This window comes from Mustela nivalis (assembly GCF_964662115.1).
Source record: "Mustela nivalis genome assembly, chromosome: 19".
NCBI lineage: Eukaryota > Metazoa > Chordata > Mammalia > Carnivora > Mustelidae > Mustela > Mustela nivalis.
Window position 1 is genome coordinate 15,220,579 of NC_139038.1, and position 21,727 is coordinate 15,242,305.

The 21,727-nt window shown below is 38.5% G+C and overlaps 1 protein-coding gene across 3 annotated transcripts in view; it reads right to left on the minus strand.

Annotated features, from left to right (window-relative positions):
* The window catches only part of TPST1 (tyrosylprotein sulfotransferase 1), a 105,540-nt gene that overhangs the window by 66,506 nt on the left and 17,307 nt on the right, over positions 1-21,727 (minus strand). For 2 of the 3 annotated variants that reach the window (XM_082714404.1, XM_082714406.1), the window contains exon 2: positions 109-1,054. In XM_082714404.1, the coding sequence (XP_082570530.1) occupies positions 109-953 (845 nt within the window). In that variant the 5' untranslated portion in view covers positions 954-1,054. Of the gene's footprint in view, positions 1-108; positions 1,055-13,202; positions 13,281-21,727 lie in introns of all 3 variants that reach the window. The other variant, XM_082714405.1, reaches the window with a different exon arrangement.

Genomic DNA, 21,727 nt, shown 5'->3' on the forward strand with positions numbered 1-21,727 from the left:
CTGATGAAGTTGTATCTATTCCAAAAGAGAGCTGGAGTTTACACACATACACACACCCCTTTATTGCCTGAATATAGGGTAATAAAAATAATAATGACATCTACTCACTTTGACAGAGATACTCCTCCAGCCTTCCCAATCATCTCCTCATGATGTAATACTGAGTGGTTCCATGGAATCTGAAGGAACTTTAAGAGTGTTCTCATCCACCGTTCAGGATGCAAGACAAGTTGTTCATAGTGAACTAACATGCATTTTTTATAGCCAACTTCCATACACTGGTTATACATGGTCTCTATGGCACGATTCCATTTGGTCAAACAGTCTCTGTAACTGTTCAGGTCAAACCCAGCTATGGTAACTTTCCGAGAAATCATTGAATGTACTGATGCCCGGCCATCTCGGACCATCAGGAGAAATTTGGCATTGGGGAATAACCTAGCAAGGTAAGTTAAGGATTTCAGGGCAAAGGGATCTTTATTACATAAATAAGGAGCTGGTTCTCCGTGCTTAACAATAATTTCTAGTAGGAAGGCTTGCATGGCAGAATCCAGCACTTCATCAGTGACACCAGCCTCATCCAAGCGTATTTTCTCTTTACTTGACCGCGACCACATCTGCTTCAGGGCCAGGATTCGGGGAATCACCCTGGTTTCCTCTCCACAGCGAATATCAGGGTGTGCATCTAGCATGGCCCTCATGAGTGTGGTTCCACTCCGAGGCACACCTCCAATAAATATTAAAGGCATATCTTTGTGATAGGCAAAGGTTTTATTGGCTTTGACATCCAGGCCAGTTCGCACAGTGGTCTTTATGCTCTCCAATTTGAGGGGCTGGCTACGTTCTTCTATTCGGTGATGGCATTCCATGGCGTGTTGGCCCAAGTAAAACACAGTCACAGAACTAATCACCAGACATGCCAATAGTAAGTTCTGCTTCAGTTTTCCAACCATCTTGATGTGGTTATCTTGTTATTAAACAGATAGTCTGCTCAAAATAATTTTCAGAAAATGTTCAGGCCATGGAGATTCTGTTGCAGAAAGCAGATGAACATCTAATGGGAAAAGGAAAAAGTTATTTTATCATCACATTAAGACTGTTTACCAAAAAAAAGAAATTGTTTACAACTTAGTCATCAGTGATCACCATTACATTTTAGCTAGAAAGAAGCTGAAGCAGTCTTAAATACTGTGATATTCTTGGAACATAAGTATACACAAATGCAAGCAAAAAGAAATCATTTCTAATCAGAAACAGCTTTTCTTAATGTAACAATTCTGAAGCTGGGCTGCCTGGGTGGCTCAGTGGGTTAAAGCCTCTGCCTTCAGCTCAGGTCATGATCTCAGGGTCCTGGGATCGAGCCCCGCATTGGGCTCTCTGCTCAGCAGGGAGCCTGCTTCCCTTCCTCTCTCTTTGCCTGCCTCTCTGCCTACTTGTGATCTGTCTGTCAAATAAATAAATAAAATCTTAAAAAAAAAAAAACCATACAATTCTGAAGCTAGGTACCTTACAGAGAATGGCAAAATAAAACTATTTCTATCAGTGAATCATGCAAATATTTAATATGTCCAAGTATGCCTGCAATCTAACCACTGGCATTCAGATTTGCTTCACCCCTAAGAAGTCATTTTTCTTCATTCTACTCTAAAGAGAAATTACAGAAGAAATATACAACTGCCGAAACTTTAACAAAGATTCAGTTTATTTATCCTGCAAGTCATTTATTTAGATACTACAGGCCAGATACTTGGGCTTGGCTGAGGATAAGCTTTGACAACAAATACAATGCCGTCACTCCTGCTCTCAGGAAACAGTCTCATGAGCAGACAGATGTGCAAACGATGACAAAACGCACCCAGAGCCTTAGTAGAAACAAGCCAACAGGACAAAGACAGTATAATGAAAAGAAGTACATCAGTCTACCAGAGGAAGCTATAAAAGCCTCAAAAGAAAGTAAGAGGAAGGGGTACTCTCAGCAGTAGGAACCTGTGTACAATTTCCTGCGCACCATGACACGACAGAACACAGCCCAAGAGGGAGGGTACTCTCAGCAGCAGGAACTTGCACAAAGACATGACCGAACACAGCACGTTTAGGAAAGAAGTCGTTCGGGAGAACGGGTGAGCAGTGTGTGGAGACGATTATGCAGTCATGACTGGCGAGCTCTTGGCCAGTGAAGAGGTGCATGGAGGCGAAGAGGAGACATGAAAGGAGTGACGGGAAGGTAAGCACCCGCGCAGATATGAAACGCCCGAACTCTGAATGTGCTCCGCCACGCACATGAAGATCCACCAGCAGATGAAAGGTCACACTGTCTTAAGACACTTGAGCCCAATCACTGTCCACTAAGCTACACTGACAGGAAGGCAGCCCCTGGAGAGCCGTGCTTAGAAATGAAAACAATGTTGAGTGTGCAGGTGTGCATTTGAGCAGCTCCATCAGCAGATTTACATGAAATGTCCACACAAGGCAAATTTAGGGAGACAGAAAGCAGAGGCTGGAAGCAGGAATTTAATGACAAAGGCATGAAGTGAGTTTTTGCAGGAATGGAAATGCTCTAAAACTGGACTGCTGTGTTAGTTATACACCTCTAGAAAACTTAGTAAAAATCACTGAGTTGGACGCTTACAATGGTAAATCTTATTGTATATAAGTTATACCTCAACACAGCTGGGTTTTTTTTTTTTTAAAGAATACTTTCCTAGAAAAATATTTTGAGAGTCTCAGTAGGATACACCAAGATCTGGTTTTCGTTTGCTCATATATCCATTCCTTTCACTGCGTGTCTGAACACATATTATGTGCCAGGCAATGTACTGTACTATAAAGCTACAGCATGGGAAAACAAAGTGAGAATACACTGAGATTAAACAATCAGCTTAATGAGACAGCAAAGAAAGAGTGCCCGGGTGGCTCAGTTGGTTGAGCGGCTGCCTTCGGCTCAGGTCATGATGCCGGACTTCCAGGATCGAGTCCTGCATCAGGCCCCCCGCTCCTTGGGGAGCCTGCTTCTCCCTCTGACCTTCTCCTCTCTCGTGCTCTCTCTCATTCATTCTCCCTCTAATAAATAAATAAAATCTTAAAAAAAAAAAAAAAAGACAGCAAAGAAAAAAGCACTGATTAAGAACACTAGTAGTAGGGCACCTGGGTGGCTCTGTTGGTTAAGCGTCTGACTCTTGATTTTGGCTCAGGTAATGATGTCAGGGTCATGGGCTGTGCATGGGCTGCATGGGCTGTGCTCTGGGTGTGGAGCCTATTTAAGATTCTCTCCCCGACTCCCTCTGCCCCTCCTCCCCCACCCGTGTGCTCTCCCTAAAACAAGAACAAAGAACACTGGTAGCAACACAGCACTGAACTATCTATACAGAAAACTGCACCCATGATATAAAAGACATACTTAAGATGTTCTACGAGTATTCGGTTTAAAAGGGGTCAGATGTTTTTTATAAACAGCAAAATTGCAAAATTAAGTTGCAAAATTAAGATTTAACCCTAGAATAATAATATTTTGGTTGAAAATTATTAAGCATAAATGAAGAAAACATTGCTGAAATGGAAACATTATCTATAGATGTGAGGACCAACATTTTAAGCAAAATAAATGACAATAAACCCAATCTGGACACATTCTGGCAATTTCAAATAACCTTCAAGTTCAAGTGAGAAGAAAATACTTCTGTGGGCTTTCAAAGAAAATAAGGACCAAAGGATCAAATAATAACCTGGCATCAGATGTATCTACCACACTAAACGCTTACCCTCTGGTTTCCCAGTAGTCACCGTTCTTTATTTTTCAAATAAAAAATAAAAAACAATTTTTCAAATAAATAAAAAATAAATAAAAAAATTCATTTTTCAATGATATTTGTTATTTCTCAGAGTGGGTAAAGAAAAACAAATATTTTTAAACTAAGAGGAACAGGGATGCCTGGGTAGCTCAGTCAAAGTTTCTGCCTTCAGCTCACGTCATGATCCCTGGGCCCTGGGACTGGGTCCTGAGTTGGAGTCCCTGCTCAGCAGGAAGCCTGCTTCTCCCTCTACCCCTCCCCCTTCTCCCGCTCATGTGTGCATGTGCTCGCACGCTCGCGCACACGCTTCTCTTTCTCTCTCTCGTGCGCACACGCACGCAAAAAATAAATAAAATCTTCTAAAATAATAGGGACAGACTACCTAAAAAGATTACATTTAGGTAGAGATCTGAATAGTGAACAGGATATAGGTGAAGTGCAGAGAAGAACATTCGAAGCAAAAGCAAGTAGATATGCAGAAGGCCTGCAATGGAAGGCCAGTTCAAAGCCTTCAAGGAGCAGAGTAAAGCAAGAGAAAAAGTGGGTGAATAATGAAACTTGAAAAATGGGCAGGGGTCAGATCATAAATCTTGTGGATCAGTTTAGGAATATGACATTTTATGAAAGATGCAATCAGATATGGCTGATTTAAAAATTTTAAGCAGGGAGTTACTTAATCCTGTTTTAGGTTCATATAGTCTCATTCTGGCCAAAACCATCTTGAAAAAGAACAATGCTGGAATATTCACAATTCCCAATCTGAAAACTTACTACAAAGCTAGAGTAATGAAGACCATGTAGTACTGGATACAAACAAGCATATGAAAGACTAGAATAGGATTATAAATCCAGAAATACACCTTTACATTTTTGGTAAGTTGAGTTTTCTTTCTTTTTTTTTTTAATTAAGTTTTTTATTTTAATTCCAGTATAGTTAACACACAGTGTTATATTAATTTCAAGTGTACAATATAGTGACTCAACAATTTTACACATTGATCAGTGCTCATCATGGTAAGCACATTCTTTAATCTCCATTACTTATTTCACGAATTCCCCACCCACCTCCCTCTGGTACTATCAGTTTGTGCTCTGTTACTAAGAGTCTGTTTCTTGGGGCACCTGGGTGGCTCAGTGGGTTAAGCCTCTGCCTTCAGCTCAGGTCATGATCCCAGGGTCCTGGGATCGAGCCCCGATCAGGCTCTCTGCTCAGCAGGGAGCCTGCTTCCTCCTCTCTCTCTGCCTACTTCTCTGCCTACTTGTGATCTCTGTCAAATAAATAAATAAAAATCTTTTTAAAAAAATAAATAAACAGGGACGCCTGGGTGGCTCAGTTGGTTGGACGACTGCCTTCGGCTCAGGTCATGATCCCGGAGTCCCGGGATCGAGTCCCGCATTGGGCTCCCAGCTCCATGGGGAGTCTGCTTCTTCCTCTGACCTTCTCCTCGCTCATGCTCTCTCTCTCACTGTGTCTCTCTCAAATGAATAAATAAAATCTTTAAAATAAATAAATAAATAAATAAATAAATAAACAGGGATTCATGTATCCCTTTGATTTTTTTTTTTTTTTTTTTGTAATTTGGGATTAAATACCCAGTAGTGCGATCACTAGGTCCTATGGTAGTTCTATTTTTAACTTTTTGAGGAAACTCCATGCTGTTTTCCACAGTGGCTGCACCAGGTTGCATTCCCACCAAGAGTGCACAGGGTTCCTTTTTGTGCACATCCTTATCAACACTTCTTGTTTTCACATATTTTTTTATTTTGACCATTCTGACAGGCGCAATATGATATCTCGTTGTAGTTTTGACTTGCAATTCCCTGATAATGAGTGATGTGGAGCATCTTTTGATGTGGTCAACTGATTCTTGACAAGGTTCTGAGACAACTGTGAGGAAGGAACACCGTTTTCAACAAATGGTATTAGGACAATTGGATATCCACATGTAAAAGAAAGAAGCTGAATACCTGCTCACAAAACTTTACTCAAAAGAACTAGAGGGAGGCCTGGGTGGCTCAGTAGGTTGGGCGACTGCCTTCAGCTTAGGTCAAGATCCTGGAATCCTAGGATCAAGTCCCACATCGGGCTTCCTGCTCAGCAGGGAATCTGCTTCTCCCTCTGAACTTCTCCCCTCTCATGCTCTCTCTCTTTCTCTCCTTCTCTCTCTCACATAAATAAATAAAATCTTTTAAAAAAAATTAACTAGAGACTTAAATGTCAGAGCTAAAACTATAAAACTGAGATTAGAGAGGTATAAATCTTTGTGGCTGCAGTTCCTTAGACATAAGACCAAAAGTACAAGAGACAAATTAAAAACAGATGAATTAGATTTCATCAAAATTTAAAACATTTGTGCTTCAAAGAACATCATCCTTCTTGATGTGAAAGTGAAAGACAAAAGATGGGAGAAACTAATCATATCTGATAAAGGACTCGTAGCCAGAATATATAAAGAACTATTATAATTCAACAATAAACATAAATAACCCAATTAAAAAGTAGGCAAAAACCCATACAGACATTTCTCCAAAGAAGAGACATAAATGGGCTAACATGCACATAAGATGCTCAATATTCTTCAAGAAAATGCAAATCAGAACTACTTCACACCAACTAGATGACTATGATCAAAAACACAAATAAATAACAAGTGGTGATAAAGACCTGGAGAAACTGGAATATCCACTGCGCATACGCTGCTGGTGGGTGGGACTGTAAAATGCCGCAGCCCGTTTACACAAGTTTGGCAGTTTCTCCAAAGGTTAAATGTAAAACTAACATATGATCCAGCAAGTCTACACAAGAGAAATATAAACATGTGCTCCAGAAAACTTGTGCAAAGCATCACTACTTATAGCTAGAAAACAGTAGTAACACAAATGTCCACCAACTGACAAACGCATAAATAAAACATGGTATATCCAAACAACGGGGTATTATTCAGCCATAAAAGGAGTGAAGTACTGATATACAATTCTTATACACAAACTTTGAAAACATTATGCTAATTGATTAAAAGAAACTCATAAATGACCACATATTACATGATTCCATTTATATGAAGTGTCCAAAACAGGCCAATCTGTAGAGACAGAAAAATTAGTAGTTGCCTGGGGCTGAAGCGAAAGGAAAGATGGAATTGACTACTACATGGTTTCTTTTTGGGGTGACGAAAGTGTTCTAAACCTAGATTGTAGAGAATTTTTTGGTATGTGGTTACATCTCAATAATATTGTGTTAAAACAACAACACACTACACACTTCTTAGAATGGCTAAAATAAAAAACACTGACACTATCAAGTGCTGACGAGCATGAGTAGCGGGACTTCTGTATTTCTGGGAATGCACAATGCTACATCTGAAGAAGTGTTTGGTGGATCCTGATACTGTAAACATACACTTATCATACCACCCAGTCACTGTACTCCTGAGCATTTATCCTAGAGAAACGAAATCTATGTTTACACCAACCTGCACATGAATGTCCTCAGCAGCTCTACTCATAATCACCAAAAACTAAAAACACATGCAACGTGTAAATCGGATAAACCATGGTAAATCCACTGATGGAATACTCCTCAGCACTGAAAAAGAACAAACTCTTGATACACACAACAATGTGGACGAATCCCAAAGGTAACGTATAACGTATAAAAAGAAAGAAGACAGTCTCAAAACAGTTCTATTCATAAAATATTCTTGAAAGGCAAAACTACAGATCATTGGATGCCAGAAGACTGTAAATTTATTTTTTAAGATTTTATTTATTTATTTGAGAAAGAGTGAGTGAGAGAGAGAGCATGAGCAGGGTTGGGGGAAACAAGAGGGAGACGGGAAAGCAAACTCCTCACTGAGCAGGGAGCCGGATGCTGGGCCATCATGACTTCAGCCAAAAGCAGATGCTTAACTGACTGAGCCACCCAGGATCACAAGACTATAACTTTAAAGGGATATAACACAATAAAGTTTTCTGGGATGATGGAAATATTTATTCTGTGTTCTGTGTTCTGTGGTAGTTGTTACACAAATCAATATAGTATTAAAATTCACAGAAATATGCACCGAAATAAAAAGTCTATTTTACTGTATGATAATCTTTAAAACAAAACAAAACAAAAATAATCAAGAGAAATTTGCAAGGAAATGTGGGGGACAGGGAAAAAAGATTAAAGATCAAAAACAGGAGAGTTTATGATTCTGAATCTTCCAATTAATGTTTCTGATCAAGTATTATTTAGTGGGGATAAATTCAGTGGTAATAGGAAGACATGAAACAAATGATGGGTTTCACTGACAAGAGCAGAGAAATGGTCCTAGAAAAATCTTATGTTTTCCATTTTATAAACACTGAGATGAAATAAAAATTCATTTAAGTCTGAACAAAGCAAATAAAACTTACTTAGTGAAGCAAAGAAAAGTGCTCTTAGGGAACCAAATTAACTCTAATAATGGTGGGTTTCATTCTAGGTAGTTCTTTTTTTTTTTTTTAAGATTTTTTTTTTTTAATTTATTTATTTGTCAGAGAGAGAGAGAGAGCGAGAGCGAGCACAGGCAGACAGAGTGGAAGGCAGAGTCAGAGGGAGAAGCAGGCTCCCTGCGGAGCAAGGAGCCTGATGTGGGACTCGATCCCAGGACGCTGGGATCATGACCTGAGCCGAAGGCAGCTGCTTAACCAACTGAGCCACCCAGGTGTCCCTCATTCTAGATAGTTCTATAGGCATGATTCCTCTAGCACATTTCATTTGTTTGTGCGGTGGCAGATGCATCCCGCATGTTGTATGAGGGAAGAGGAGTAATCACTAAGAAATCACTTGAAAATGGCAAAGCTTTTTGATAAAATTTAGTACTATATGTATTTTAAATTACATTTAACTTACCAACCTCTGACTTCAATATGTAATAAATAAATGAGTCTTTTTCAAAAATTATCTGAGCAACAATTTAAAATTCAGTGTACAAAAAGCAAGATACCCATAAACCAACTCTTCCCCAAGCACATATCAGATACAAAATATTCACCAACCAAAAGCTAACATGATAAGAACCACTAAGTTACTCTAGTAGCAACCAAGAGTATCTGATAACTTTGCATTAAAATATCCCAAATTCTCAGTAGAACATACAAAAAGACAAAAACTGGAAAAATATTAACATATTTATGTGTCCAGAAGCATACTTATAAAATCATCTTAATGGCTGTGTAATACTTTACTGAAAGGACTTGTAACCAAACCGTGAGTTTGCTCCTTGGTGAGTTACAGGTAGAGACTGCACCAAAGTAGAGTCAGCAAACAAAGGGAACTATTTGCAGCAAATAAAGGAAATCATGAAAAATAACTTCCAAAGCAGTGAATCCCTGAGCAGGGGTGAGCGGGTTCCTTCTATTTAGGGTTAGGACAAATACTCAGAAACGGAAGCTCTTATAAGGGTGGGCATAAGGTTGCCCTCTTGTACTTAGAAAACAGACCTATACATACATCCTATGTTATGTTATTGAAGCTTGTGCTCCTTCTAGGATGGAGACTTTAACATTACAAGGAAGCAGATATAACCGTTAGAGGGGCTATATGGGCATGCTCTGAGATCTTGTATAAACTGGATGGGATTTGGGGCTCCTTATCTCAGGAAAGGAATGCAGAGCTTTGCTTGCTTATGGAACAGCACTGGAATTTTTTTTTACCACTGATTTATTGTCCCTGCTATGGTTGGGCTAGTTCCTGGCCTGGTAGACTTAGTTTTTGCATTCCCTTTATTTCCTTAAAATTATTAACTACTGGGGCGCCTGGGTGGTGCAGTTGGTTAAGTGTCAGACTCTTGGTTTTAGCTAAGGTCGTGATCTCAGGGTCGCGAGATTGAGCCCTGCTTAGGCTCCAAGCTCAGCACAAAGTCAGCTTGAGTCTCTCTCCTTCTCTTGAGCCTTCAACTTAAGGCTCGATCTCTCTCTAAAATAAATAAATCTTAAAACAAAAAACAAAACAGAACAAAAACCCTTAACCACTTAGGTTTTTCCATTTCTTTCTCTTTTTTTTTTAAGATTTTATTTATTTATTTGACAGAGAGAGATCACAAGTAGGCAGAGAGGCAGGCAGAGAGAGAGAGGAGGAAGCAGGCTCCCTGCTGAGCAGAGAGCCCGATTCAGGACTCGATCCCAGGACCCTGAGATCATGACCTGAGCCGAAGGCAGCGGCTTAACCCACTGAGCCACCCAGGCGCCCTTTCCATTTCTTTCTAATTCTGATCTCCAAGAAAATTCTGCAAGAAGTGCGCCTGGGTAAGCAGGACATAGATCATTGCGGGGGGAGGGGGGGGCCAACAGCTGGGGGCTTAAAATGGCCTCTCAGTGGGATACCATGGTAGCTCAGTGGGTTAAACCTCTGCCTTTGGCTCAGGTCATGGTCTAAGGGTCCAGGGATCGAGCCCCATATCGGGCTCTCTGCTTGGCGGGGAGCCTGATTTCCCCCCCTCTCTGCCTGCCTCTCTGGCTACTTGTGATCTCCCTCTCTGTCAAATAAATAAATAATCTTTTAAAAATGGCCTCTCAGTGTCACAAAGGTCATATCTTTCTTTTTCTGTGGACACCTAACTCTTTCTGCTTACAGATGTACCAACATTTATTTGGCCAACTCTGTTATTATGATTTACTTGTTTTTAAACTTGCATGACTCTAACACTGTGATAAATAGTCTTGTATAAACAAACATCTTTGTCCATGTGATTATATTCTTTTCCTTTTGTTAAGATTTTATTTATTTATTTGACAGAGATCACAAGTAGGCAGAGAGGCAGGCAGAGAGAGAGGAGGAAGCAGGCTCCCTGCTGAGCAGAGAGCCCGATGCGGGACTCAATCCCAGGACCCTGAGATCATGACCTGAGCCGAAGGCAGAGGCTTTAACCCACTGAGCCACCCAGGCTATGATATTCTTAAACTAAAGTTTTGAAAGAGGAATTGCGAGGTCAAAGTGTGTGGAATACTGAGGGTGGGATATGCTCAAGTTTAAAACATTTAATACATATTTGATTCATATCCTTCTCATATCTTACATCCAAATCTGATAAAAATTCTATTGGCTCTATCTTCAAAATATAGTCACAATCTGACCACTTCATTTGCACCACCAGCATCTCTCACCAGGATTATAGAAAGATATCCTTATTTCTACTCCTGTCCCCTATTCTCAACTCAACAGTCAGAGGGATTTTTTTTTAAAGATTTTATTTATTTATTTTTCAGAGAGAGAGAGAGCGAGAACGTGCGCGCACAAATAGGCAGAGCAGCAGACAGAGGGTGAGGGAGAAGCAGGCTCCATGCTGAGCAAGGAGCCCGATGTAGGGCTCAATCCAGGACCCCAGGATCATGACCTGAGCCAAAGGCAGACGCTTAACTAACTGAGCCACCCGGGCACCCCCAGAGGGATCTTTTAAAAATTTAGTCAGAACACATCATTCCTCTGCTCACAGCCTAGTACTGTTTTTCAAAATAGCCTTGAAAAGACTTAAGACATCCAACATTAAATTTGGTTAAATTTCTTTTCTATTGATTTTGTCAAGAAATCTCTGTAGAGATCAAAAATAACACTGACAGAGGTCAGGACAATATATCTTCTTGTTCAAACTAACTGAGAAGATACCTCTTAAATTAGAAGTTTCATAAGAACTAAAATGAAGGGGTACCTGGGTGGCTCAGTGGGTTGAGGCCTCTGCCTTTGGCTCGGGTCGTAATCTTGGGGTCCTGAGATGGAGCCCCACATTGGGCTCTCTGCTCAGCAGGGAGCCTGCTTCCCCCTCCCTCTCTGCCTGCTTGTGATCTCTCTCTCTATCAAATAAAGAAATAAAATCTTAAAAAAAAAAAAAAAGAACTAAAATGAAGGCCAACTCCTGCTCTACTAAGAATAATGTGGAAAAACAAAGCCTTACGACATATCCAAGCATACTTAATAATTGTGTCAACACAGTTTGGATTTTTTTTCAAATTTTCACTTTTAATGTATTTTATATTAAATACTGTCTTACTTTTAATGTATTTTATATTAAATACTGTCTTCCCCAATACATTAAGGGGGAAAAAAGTATGTTCAATGTCCCCTTCACCATGTTTGAATTCAGGTAAGATGCTGGTCAAAGACCTTGTAAGGGGTATTAAAATGGGAAAGAAAGGGATTTGGGGTTTCCGAGAAACATTTTCATGCTTTTCACTAAGCTTATGAAGCCTACTTTTCCCTCTGTGCATGTTTCTTAATTTGAAGAATCACATAATCAGACAGCATCAGTGCTAAGAGGGGCCTAATTTGATCCAATGCTCTCATTTTATAGATACACAAATGGAGGACCTAACAGCACGTTTTTACTCACCACTTCTCTAAATCTTACCTATTCTTTTTTTTTTTTTTTTTTTTTTTTTAGATTTTATTTATTTACTTGGCACAGAGAGAGACAGCAAGTGGGAGAACACAAGCAGAGGAGGTGGGAGAGGGGGAAGGAGGCTTTCCGCAGAGCAGGGAGCTCAATGAAGGGCTCGACCCCAGGGATCATGACCTAAGCTGAAGGCAGATGCTTAACGGCTGAGCCACCCAGGCACCCCTAAATCTTACCCATTCTTCAAAGGTTGCTTTTAATTTTATCATGTATATTTTATTTACTCCAAAATCTTAAAAAAAAAGATTTTATTTATTTATTTCACACACAGAGAGACAGCAAGAACAGGAACACAAGCAGGAGGAGGGAAAGAGAGCAAAGCAGGCACCCGCTGTGCAGACAGCCTGATGTGGGGCATGATCCCAGGATCCTAGGATCATGACCACAGCCAAAGTCCGATGGGTAACGACTGAGCCACCCACACGCCCCTACTCCAAAAGATTTAAGCTCAGAAATTCAGAGTCCTTGTCTAGGTTTCATCCCCCTACCACAGCATGAGTAACAGAGCATGAGGTCACATTGTACACTGAGTCCTCAAAAAGCATTAGTAAACCAACCAAACTGGGAAGTACATTGCTCTAGACAAGAGATGCTGTGGAAATGAAGTCTCTATTCACACCTTGATATGAATTCTCCTCATTCTTTTTAAAAAGTAGCCCTATAATTTAAGTAGAAAGTACATCAAGGGGTGCCTGGGTGGCTCAGTGGGTTAAGCCGCTGCCTTCGGCTCAGGTCATGATCTCAGGGTCCTAGGATCGAGTCCTGCATCCGGCTCTCTGCTCAGCAGGGAGCCTGCTTCCTCCTCTCTCTCTCTCTCTCTCTGCCTGCCTCTCTGCCTACTTGTAATCTCTCTGTCAAATAAATAAATAAAAAATCTTTAAAAAAAAAAAAAAAAGGACATCAAAAGCTGGTCTGACCATTATCCTTATATATTCAACCACTGTGCACATGCACATACACACAAAGACACACAAAAGCACATGTATCCACACACAGAGACCTTTGTCCATTTCACTAATTTTCAAACAAGCAGTATCAGTATTTTCCCAACTGGGACATTCACAGAGCTGAGGCTGAGCTAGAAGAGAACACAAAAAAGTTCAGTCTTGGCTTTGTCTCCAGGGGAAAGAAAAAACATTAAACACTGCAACAAACATATCTGAAAAATCACTATTAATAGGACCACTGTTTCTCAGTAAGCCAAATGCAGGACTCCCAGAAATGAAAGACTCTCTAGAGAAGAGAGTGTTGACATTATACTTCCCTACTTAGATCTTTACAAATTTTATAAAGATTTCTAATCAAAAACAGTGATCAGTAAACAGAAGTAGGGGTATGGAGGTCAGTAGTCAGAAAGGCCATACCAAACACTCAGTGCACATAGTCCCAGGCCTGAGTACTCAAGAGCACATACATCACACCCTGCTTTTATAATCACAAAGTGGCCATGTGCTTAATACAAAGAAATGATGAGCAAATGCCCTAGGAAAAGATAAATTAAACAAAGTAACAATCTCTAAAATGTTTCTTTACAATGTTACCCATTAGCTCCTCTCTTCCACCTATTCAACCAATATAGGAAGTAGCAACAGCCAATGCTATTTTGCCTGCTGTCTAAACTCTGTTCCACAGTGGGTTTCTCTATTCCCTAAATTTTTTAGCAAAGGGAAACATAAGTATATCATGCCTTTAAACTTGTCAATTAATTTGTTTCCAGGGGTTAATTTAAATTACAGCTTTGCCATTCCACAGAAACTTCCATTAAACAAACTACTGTCCCAAGACTGATTCTCATGTCAGCTCAGAGCTGGGGGAACACCTTTTACTTGCCATACACTGGGGTCTGCAACTAGAACCACTGACAACAAATGGCAAATGACAAAAAGAATATAGTATACAAAGCTGATGATCTTTGGGAAGTCTACTGGAACCCATGTTCTTAAAGGAGCAGTGTTCTGGGGTTTTGTTTTCAAAAAACCCCATGGTCAAGAGGGAAAAGAGCCAGTCAAACACAAAGAATTGGACCTAATCCCTATGACATAAATAGACACAAGAGTACAAGTTAAACTCAAACAGAACATTTTCAATGATTCCAGTGAAATAAAATGATGTCTGGGAAATGCTTCAAAAATATCTGACAGCAGATTATGAGTAGGGAGGGGAGTTATACATGAAATCAGGTGGCTATGAGTTAATAACTACTAAAGCTGAGTGATGGGTACCTGAGGATTCAATATCATTTTCTCTATTTTGGGATATGACTGAAATTTTTCATAATAAATGGTTAAAGTGAAGTAAAACAAAATATTAAGTTTAAGTTGCCAAATTCTAACCTTCTCGGATCTGTAAGTCAGAGTCATTGTAGGCTAACCATTCTTCCGGATTCTTCATTCATGTTTCTCATCTATGTATACTACCCTTGAGAGAGAACACACACAAAAGCAAATTTGCTCAAAGTACATACTTTCATTCAATAATTCAATTATATAATGTTTTTACTAATCTCCTAACTTTTAGAATTTTTAATTTCTCCTTTTAGGAGAAAAAAAGCAGGCATTGAATTAATGTAATAATAATACTAAAAAAAAAAAAAAAAGCCTAGTGTATTAGACCTGGGCTCTAATCCGAAATCCATTTTTTTTAAGTTTATGAAACTAGTTAAATCATTAAGCATCAGTTTCTTCATCCGTTAAATGAAGATGATAATGATAATGAACTCTTTTTTGCACTTAAAGTAGAAATTATAAAAAGAAGACGGGAGAAAAAATGCAAAAACATTTTAAAAATCTGCAAGTTCTCTTTTTCACAATGCTGCTAAGAGAGTCAAGTGGATAATGTGTTTTAAAGGGTTTTTAAAGAATAGGAGCCTGAAACAAGATGAAGCCAAAAAGGTCGACACAAAGGCACACAATAATTAAAATGGCAAAAATTAAAAGATAATGAGAGAATCTTAAAAGCAAGAAGAAAAAAGCAGTTACATACGAGGGAAACCCCATAAAGCAATCAGTTGATTTTTTAGCAGGAACTTTGCTGGCCAGAAAATAACAGCATGATATAGTCTAAATGCTGAAAGGAAAAACCTAAAACCAAGACCCAAAGACACAGACAGACTGAAAATGAAGAAATAGAAAAAAGACATTCCGTGCAAATGGAAATGGGGGGAAAAAAATAAGCTGGGGTAGAAACACTTATATAAGACAAATTAAACTTTAAGGCAAAAACTGTAGCAAGGAACAAAGAAGAGCATTACATAATGATGAAGGGATCAAAATCAATCCAACAAGAGTACATAGCAATTCTAAATATCTATGCATCCAACAATGAAGCACCTAAATAATAAAGCAAATATTAATAGACATAAAGGGAGAAACTAATAGGAATACAAGAATAGTAAGGGATTTTAACACATTTTCATCAATGGATAGGTCATACAGGCAGACAATCAATAAGGAAACAGTAGCTTTGAATGATACATTAGACCAGAAGGTCTTAATAGAGAGATACAGAACATTCCATCCAAAGACAACAGAATACATACATTCTTTTCAAGTGCACCTGGAACATTCTCCAGGACAGATCACATTCGGCCACAAAACAAGTCTCAATAAGTTTTAAAAGACTAAAGCAATACCAAGCATCTTTTCCAACCACAATAGTATGAAACTACAAATCCACCACAAGAAAAGAACTAGAAAAACACACAACCACATGGAGGTTTAACAACATGCTACTTAACAACCAATAGGTCAATGAAAAAATCAGAGGAAATAAAAAAACACATGGAGACAAATAAAAACGGAAATACAATGGTCCAAAACTTTGGGATACAGCAAAAGCAGTTCTAAGAGGGAAATTTATAGCAATACATGCCTACCTCAAGAAACAAGAAAAATCTCAAATAAACAATCAAAACTTACACCTAAAGAATTATGGGGGAAAAAAGAATAAAGCCCAAAGTTAATATAAGGAAGGAAATAATAAACAGCAAAATTAATTAAATCAAGACAAAAAACCCACAAAAGATCAATGAAACTAAGAGCTGAATCTTTGACAAGATAAGGAAAATTGATAAACCTTTAGCCAGACTCTTCAAGTTAATAAAGAAAAAAAAACATATACATAAAATGAAAAATGAAAGAGGACAAATAACAATCAACACTGCAGAAATACAAAGGATTATAAGAAATTACTATGAAAAATGATATGCCAGTAAAACAACCTAGAAGAAAATGGTAAGTTCCTAGAAACAATCTTCCAAAACTGAATGATGAAGTAGAAAATTTGGAAAGACCCATTATAGTAACAAAATTGAATCAGTAATCGAAAACTCCCACCACACCAAAGTCCAAGACCAAATGATTTCATAGGTGAGATCTACCAAATGCTTAATTAAATAAGACTTAATACCTATTACTCTCAAACTATTCCAAAAATAGAAGAGGAAGGAAAACTCCCAAATACATTCCAAAAGGCCAACATTACCCTGACCCAAAGCCAGACAAAGACACTACCAAAAAAAAAAAAAAAAAAAAAAAAAAACTACAGAACAGTATCTCTAGTGAACATAGATACAAAAATCGCTAACAATGTATTGGCAAACTAAATTCAACAACATAGTAAAAAAAATAATCCACCACAATCAAATGGAATGTAAAAAGGTTCAATTAAAAAATGTAGGGTAGGGGCGCCTGGGTGGCTCAGTGGGTTGAGCCGCTGCCTTCGGCTCAGGTCATGATCTCAGAGTCCTGGGATCGAGTCCCGCATCGGGCTCTCTGCTCAGCCGAGAGCCTGCTTCCCTCTCTCTCGCTCTGCCTGCCTCTCCATCTACTTGTGATTTCTCTCTGTCAAATAAATAAATAAAATCTTTAAAAAAAAAAAAAAAGTAGGGTAAGGGGTGCCTGGGTGGCTCAGTGGGTTAAGGCCTCTGCCTTAGGCTTAGGTCATGATCCCAGGGTGCTGGGATTGAGTCCCGCATCGGGCTCTATGCTCAGCAGGGAGCCTGTTTCCCTCTCTCTCTCTCTGCCTGCCTCTCTGCCTACTTGTGATCTCTATCTGTCAAATAAATAAATAAAGTATTTTTTTTTTTTTTTTAATGTAGGGTGCCTGGGTGGTTCAGTCAGTTAAGTGTCTGCCTTCAGCTCGGGTCATGATCCCAGGGTCCTAGAATCAAGTCCCACATCAGGCTCCCTGCTTAGTGGAAACCCTGCTTCTCCCTATCCCTCTGCCTGCCACTCCCTGTCCTGTGCTCTCTGTCAAATAAATAAAATCTTAAAAAACAAATTAAAAATGTGATATATCACATTAACAAAAGACAAAAACCATCATATCAATATATTCAGAAAAAGCATTTGATGAAATAGAATATCCATTAATAATGAAAACGCTCAACAAAGTGGATCTAGAGGAACATATCACAACATAATAAAGACCATATGTGAAAAACCTACAGCTAACATCATACTCAATGGTGAAAAACCGGGAGATTTCTCCTAAGATCAGGAATAAAACGAAGACTCCCACTCTCATCATTTTTATTCAACATAGTACTGGAAGTCCTAGCCATAGCAATCAGATGAGAAAAATAAAAGGAATTCAAACTGGTGAGAAAGACATAATACTGTCACTATTTGCAGACATTTTTATATATAGAAAACCCTAATAACTCCCTCAAAAAACTATGAGAACCAATAAAGGAATTCAGTAAAGGTGCAGAGTACAGATTTAATACACATAATCTGTTGCATTTCTATACACTAACAACAGTTAGTATTAAAAGAAAATAATCTCATTTACAATTGCACCCGAAAGAATAAATTACCTAGATGTAATTTAACCAAGGAAGAGAAAGATCTATATTCTAAAACCTGTAAGACATTCATGAAAGAAATTGAAGACAACACAAACAAACATAAACACACAACTATCCTCATGGACTGGAAGAATTAATACTGTTAAAGTTAGAATGTCCATACCACCTACAGCAATCTACAGATTTAATGCAATCTTTATCAATATACTAATAGTATATTTCACTGAACTAGAACAATCTCAAAATTCATATGGAACCATAAAAGACCCCAAAATAAATAAAGCAGCCTTAAGGAAGAACAGAGCTGGAGGTATCACAAATCTCAGATTTCAAGATAAACTACAAAGCTATACTAATCAAAACAGCATGGTCCTGGCATGAATAAAGACATATGGATCTGCATATAGATCGGAATGCAACAGGGTAGGGAGCCCAGAAATAAAACCGTGCTTAGTCAATTAATCTATGACAAAGAAGGCAAGAATATATAATGGGGGAAAGACAGTGCCATCAATAAATGGTGATGGGAAAACTGGATATAGCTACCTACAAAAGAATGAAATTTTCTTACTTTTCTCACTTTCTTACACTCTACACAAAAATAAACTCAAAATGGATTAAAGACCTAAACGTGAGACATGAAACCATAAAACAGCTAAAAGAAAACATAAATACCAATTTCACGGACATTAGTCTTAGCAACATATGTATGAATATGTCTCTGCAGGCAAGGGAAACAAAAGCAAAAATAAACTACTGGGACTACACCAAAATAAAAAGCTTTTTCACAGCAAAGGAAACCATCAGCAAAACAAAAAGGCAATGTACTGGGTGGAGGAAGATATTTGCAAATGATATATTCAATAAAGGGTTAATGCCCAAAATATAAAAAAGAACTTAAGCAATTCAACACCAAAAAGAACAAATAAAAAATGGGCAGAGGATATGAAGATATGCATATAATTAATTAAGAAGTAAATTAAATTAATTAAATTAAAGGATATGAATTAAATTAATCATTTAATTCCACTACTAGGTATTTCATCAAATGCTTTTTCTGAATCTATTGATATGATGGCTTTTGTCTTTTGTTAATGTGATACATCACATTTTTAATTCATTTTTTAACAAATTTTCCCAAAGAAGACATACAGATGGCCAACAAATCCATAAAAGATGCTCAACATCATTAATCATCATAGAAATGCAAATTAAAACCACAATGGGATATTACCTCACACCAGTAAGAATGGGTATTCCCAAAAAGATAAGAAACAAGTGTTGAGTGAGGATGTGGGGAAAAGAGAACCCTCGTGCACTATTACTGGGAATGTAAATAGGTACAACCAATAGGCAACCACTGTGGAACACTATGGAGGTTCCTCAAAAAAATTAAAAACAGATTATCATTTAATCCAGTAATTCCACTACTAAATATTTATCCAAAGAAAATGAAATCACCCCTATGTTCACTGTAACATTATTTCTAATAGACAAAATATGAAAGCAGTCTATCAATAGATGAATGGAAAAGATGCGATACACACATTAAGTATGTATATGTGTTTGTGTGTATGTGTGTATGATGAAATAGTAGTCAGAAAAAAAGAATGAAATCTTGCCATTTGCCACATGGATAGACCTAAAGGGCATTACTGTAAGTGAAATAAATCAGACAGAAGAAGACAAGTAACCATGTAATTTCACTTATACAAGGAATGTAAAAAAAAAAAAATGAACAAACAAAAACAGACTCATAAATACAGAGAACAAACTGGTGGTTGCCAGAGTAGAGGGGGTTGGAGGAATGCGCCAAACAGGGGAAAGGAATTAAGAAGGTAGAAACTTACATTTATAAAATCGGTCACAGAGATAAAAAGTACAACATGCTGAATATAGTCACTAATACTGTAATAATGTTGCATGGTAATGGATGGTGGCTACATTTATCACTGTAGGCACTGAGTAATTCATAGAACTGTCAAATCACTATGTTGTGGGAAAAAAGCGAGAGAGAGAGAGAGAGAGAGAGAGAAGAAGAAGAAGAAGAAGAAGAAGAAGAAGAAGAAGACGACTCTTAATTAAGGAGAACAAACTGATAGTTACCAGAGGGGAGGTTGGTGGAGGTTGGTGGGGAGGATGGGTTAAATAGGTGACGGGGATTAAGGGAAAGTGCGCATCAAGAGAACTGGGTGATACATGGAATGGCTGAATCACTCTATCATATACCTGAAACTAATACAACACTGTATGTTAACTGAAACTGAAATAAAAATTTTTAAATCACTACGCTGTACACCTGAAACTAACACAACACTGTATGTCAACCATACTTCAACAATTTAAAAAAAAGACCACAGGCTGTGGCACCCTTTGCGGCACCCTTCCTGGCACTTCTCCCAGGCAGCCTGCCTGCACTCAGGACCGCTCCTCCATCCACACCTCCACACTTGCCCTCTAGTCATGCTGCCACCTCCCACGTCATACCCCTTTCTCTGTTTTAGACATGTCTCCTCAAGTGTTCTTCTCCTATCCTCCTTACCCCCAGAATCCACTGTTCCAACTTCTGTAACTTAAAGCACTTGGTAACATACACATCAGTTTGCACACTCATGCACTGTACGGTGGTTAGTTTACCCCACTAGATTATAAACTCCCCTAAAGCACAAACTAAAATACATCCATTATCATGCAGTGAGTGCATGAATATCAGATAAGCTACAAAGCATGGAAAATACAGATGAATAATACACATCTAGTGAAATTTTTTCAAATCTGTGAAATACCTACAGTGTCGTGTGAAACAAAGCAAATGTTTAACAAATGTCAAAAATGAAGCAAGAACTACAAATAAACAAAAACAAAGTAATCTGGAAGTCATAAAAATTTTTACAATTTCAATCATTATCCCAATAGGATTTTTTTTTTAAGATTTTATTTATTTATTTGACACAGAGCGATCACAAGTAGGCAGAGAGGCAGGCAGAGAGAGAGAGGAGGAAGCAGGCTCCCTGCTGAGCAGAGAGCCCGATGCGGGACTCGATCCCAGGACCCTGAGATCATGACCTGAGCCAAAGGCAGCGGCTTAACCCACTGAGCCACCCAGGCGCCCCCAATAGGATTTTTTAAACTGAATGTACAACATTTATAGCAGGTTAAAAAAAAAAAAAAGTTTTTCCAAGACTTTGGGAAAAAGGCCACACAAATATTAAAGTATTAACAAAACTTTTAACTGTTATGACACTAACAGTAAAGAAAAAAATAGCCTCAACTATGTATGCAAACATCACAAACTATGTACACAAGAAAACATCACAATTATGTACACAAATTTAATACGTTTCAAACACATCACAAAACAGTGACAATTGTTTAATTTAGGGTATTGGGTTCCCTCATCCACATTCCTACACTCATTCTGCTTCATCTACAGCTACCTGCTGCTTATGTTCTGACGCCTCCCAAACGTGCCTGCAACCAAGGCTTCTATCCCAAATCTCATTCAAAGGCAAAGGCACAACTCAACTCTTCTGTTTTATGTTCCACTGGCAGGTCAAACTCAAGGAAGACCAAAGTAAATCCCTCAACCTCAATTTCTTCTGCTGGTATGTGGGCATCCTCTCAGATGCCCACATTAAAAATCTGGGAGCCTTTTTGCAATTTCTCCCTTAACCTCTCCATGGGTAACCTGTGAAGTGCGGTCAATGCCTCTTGCT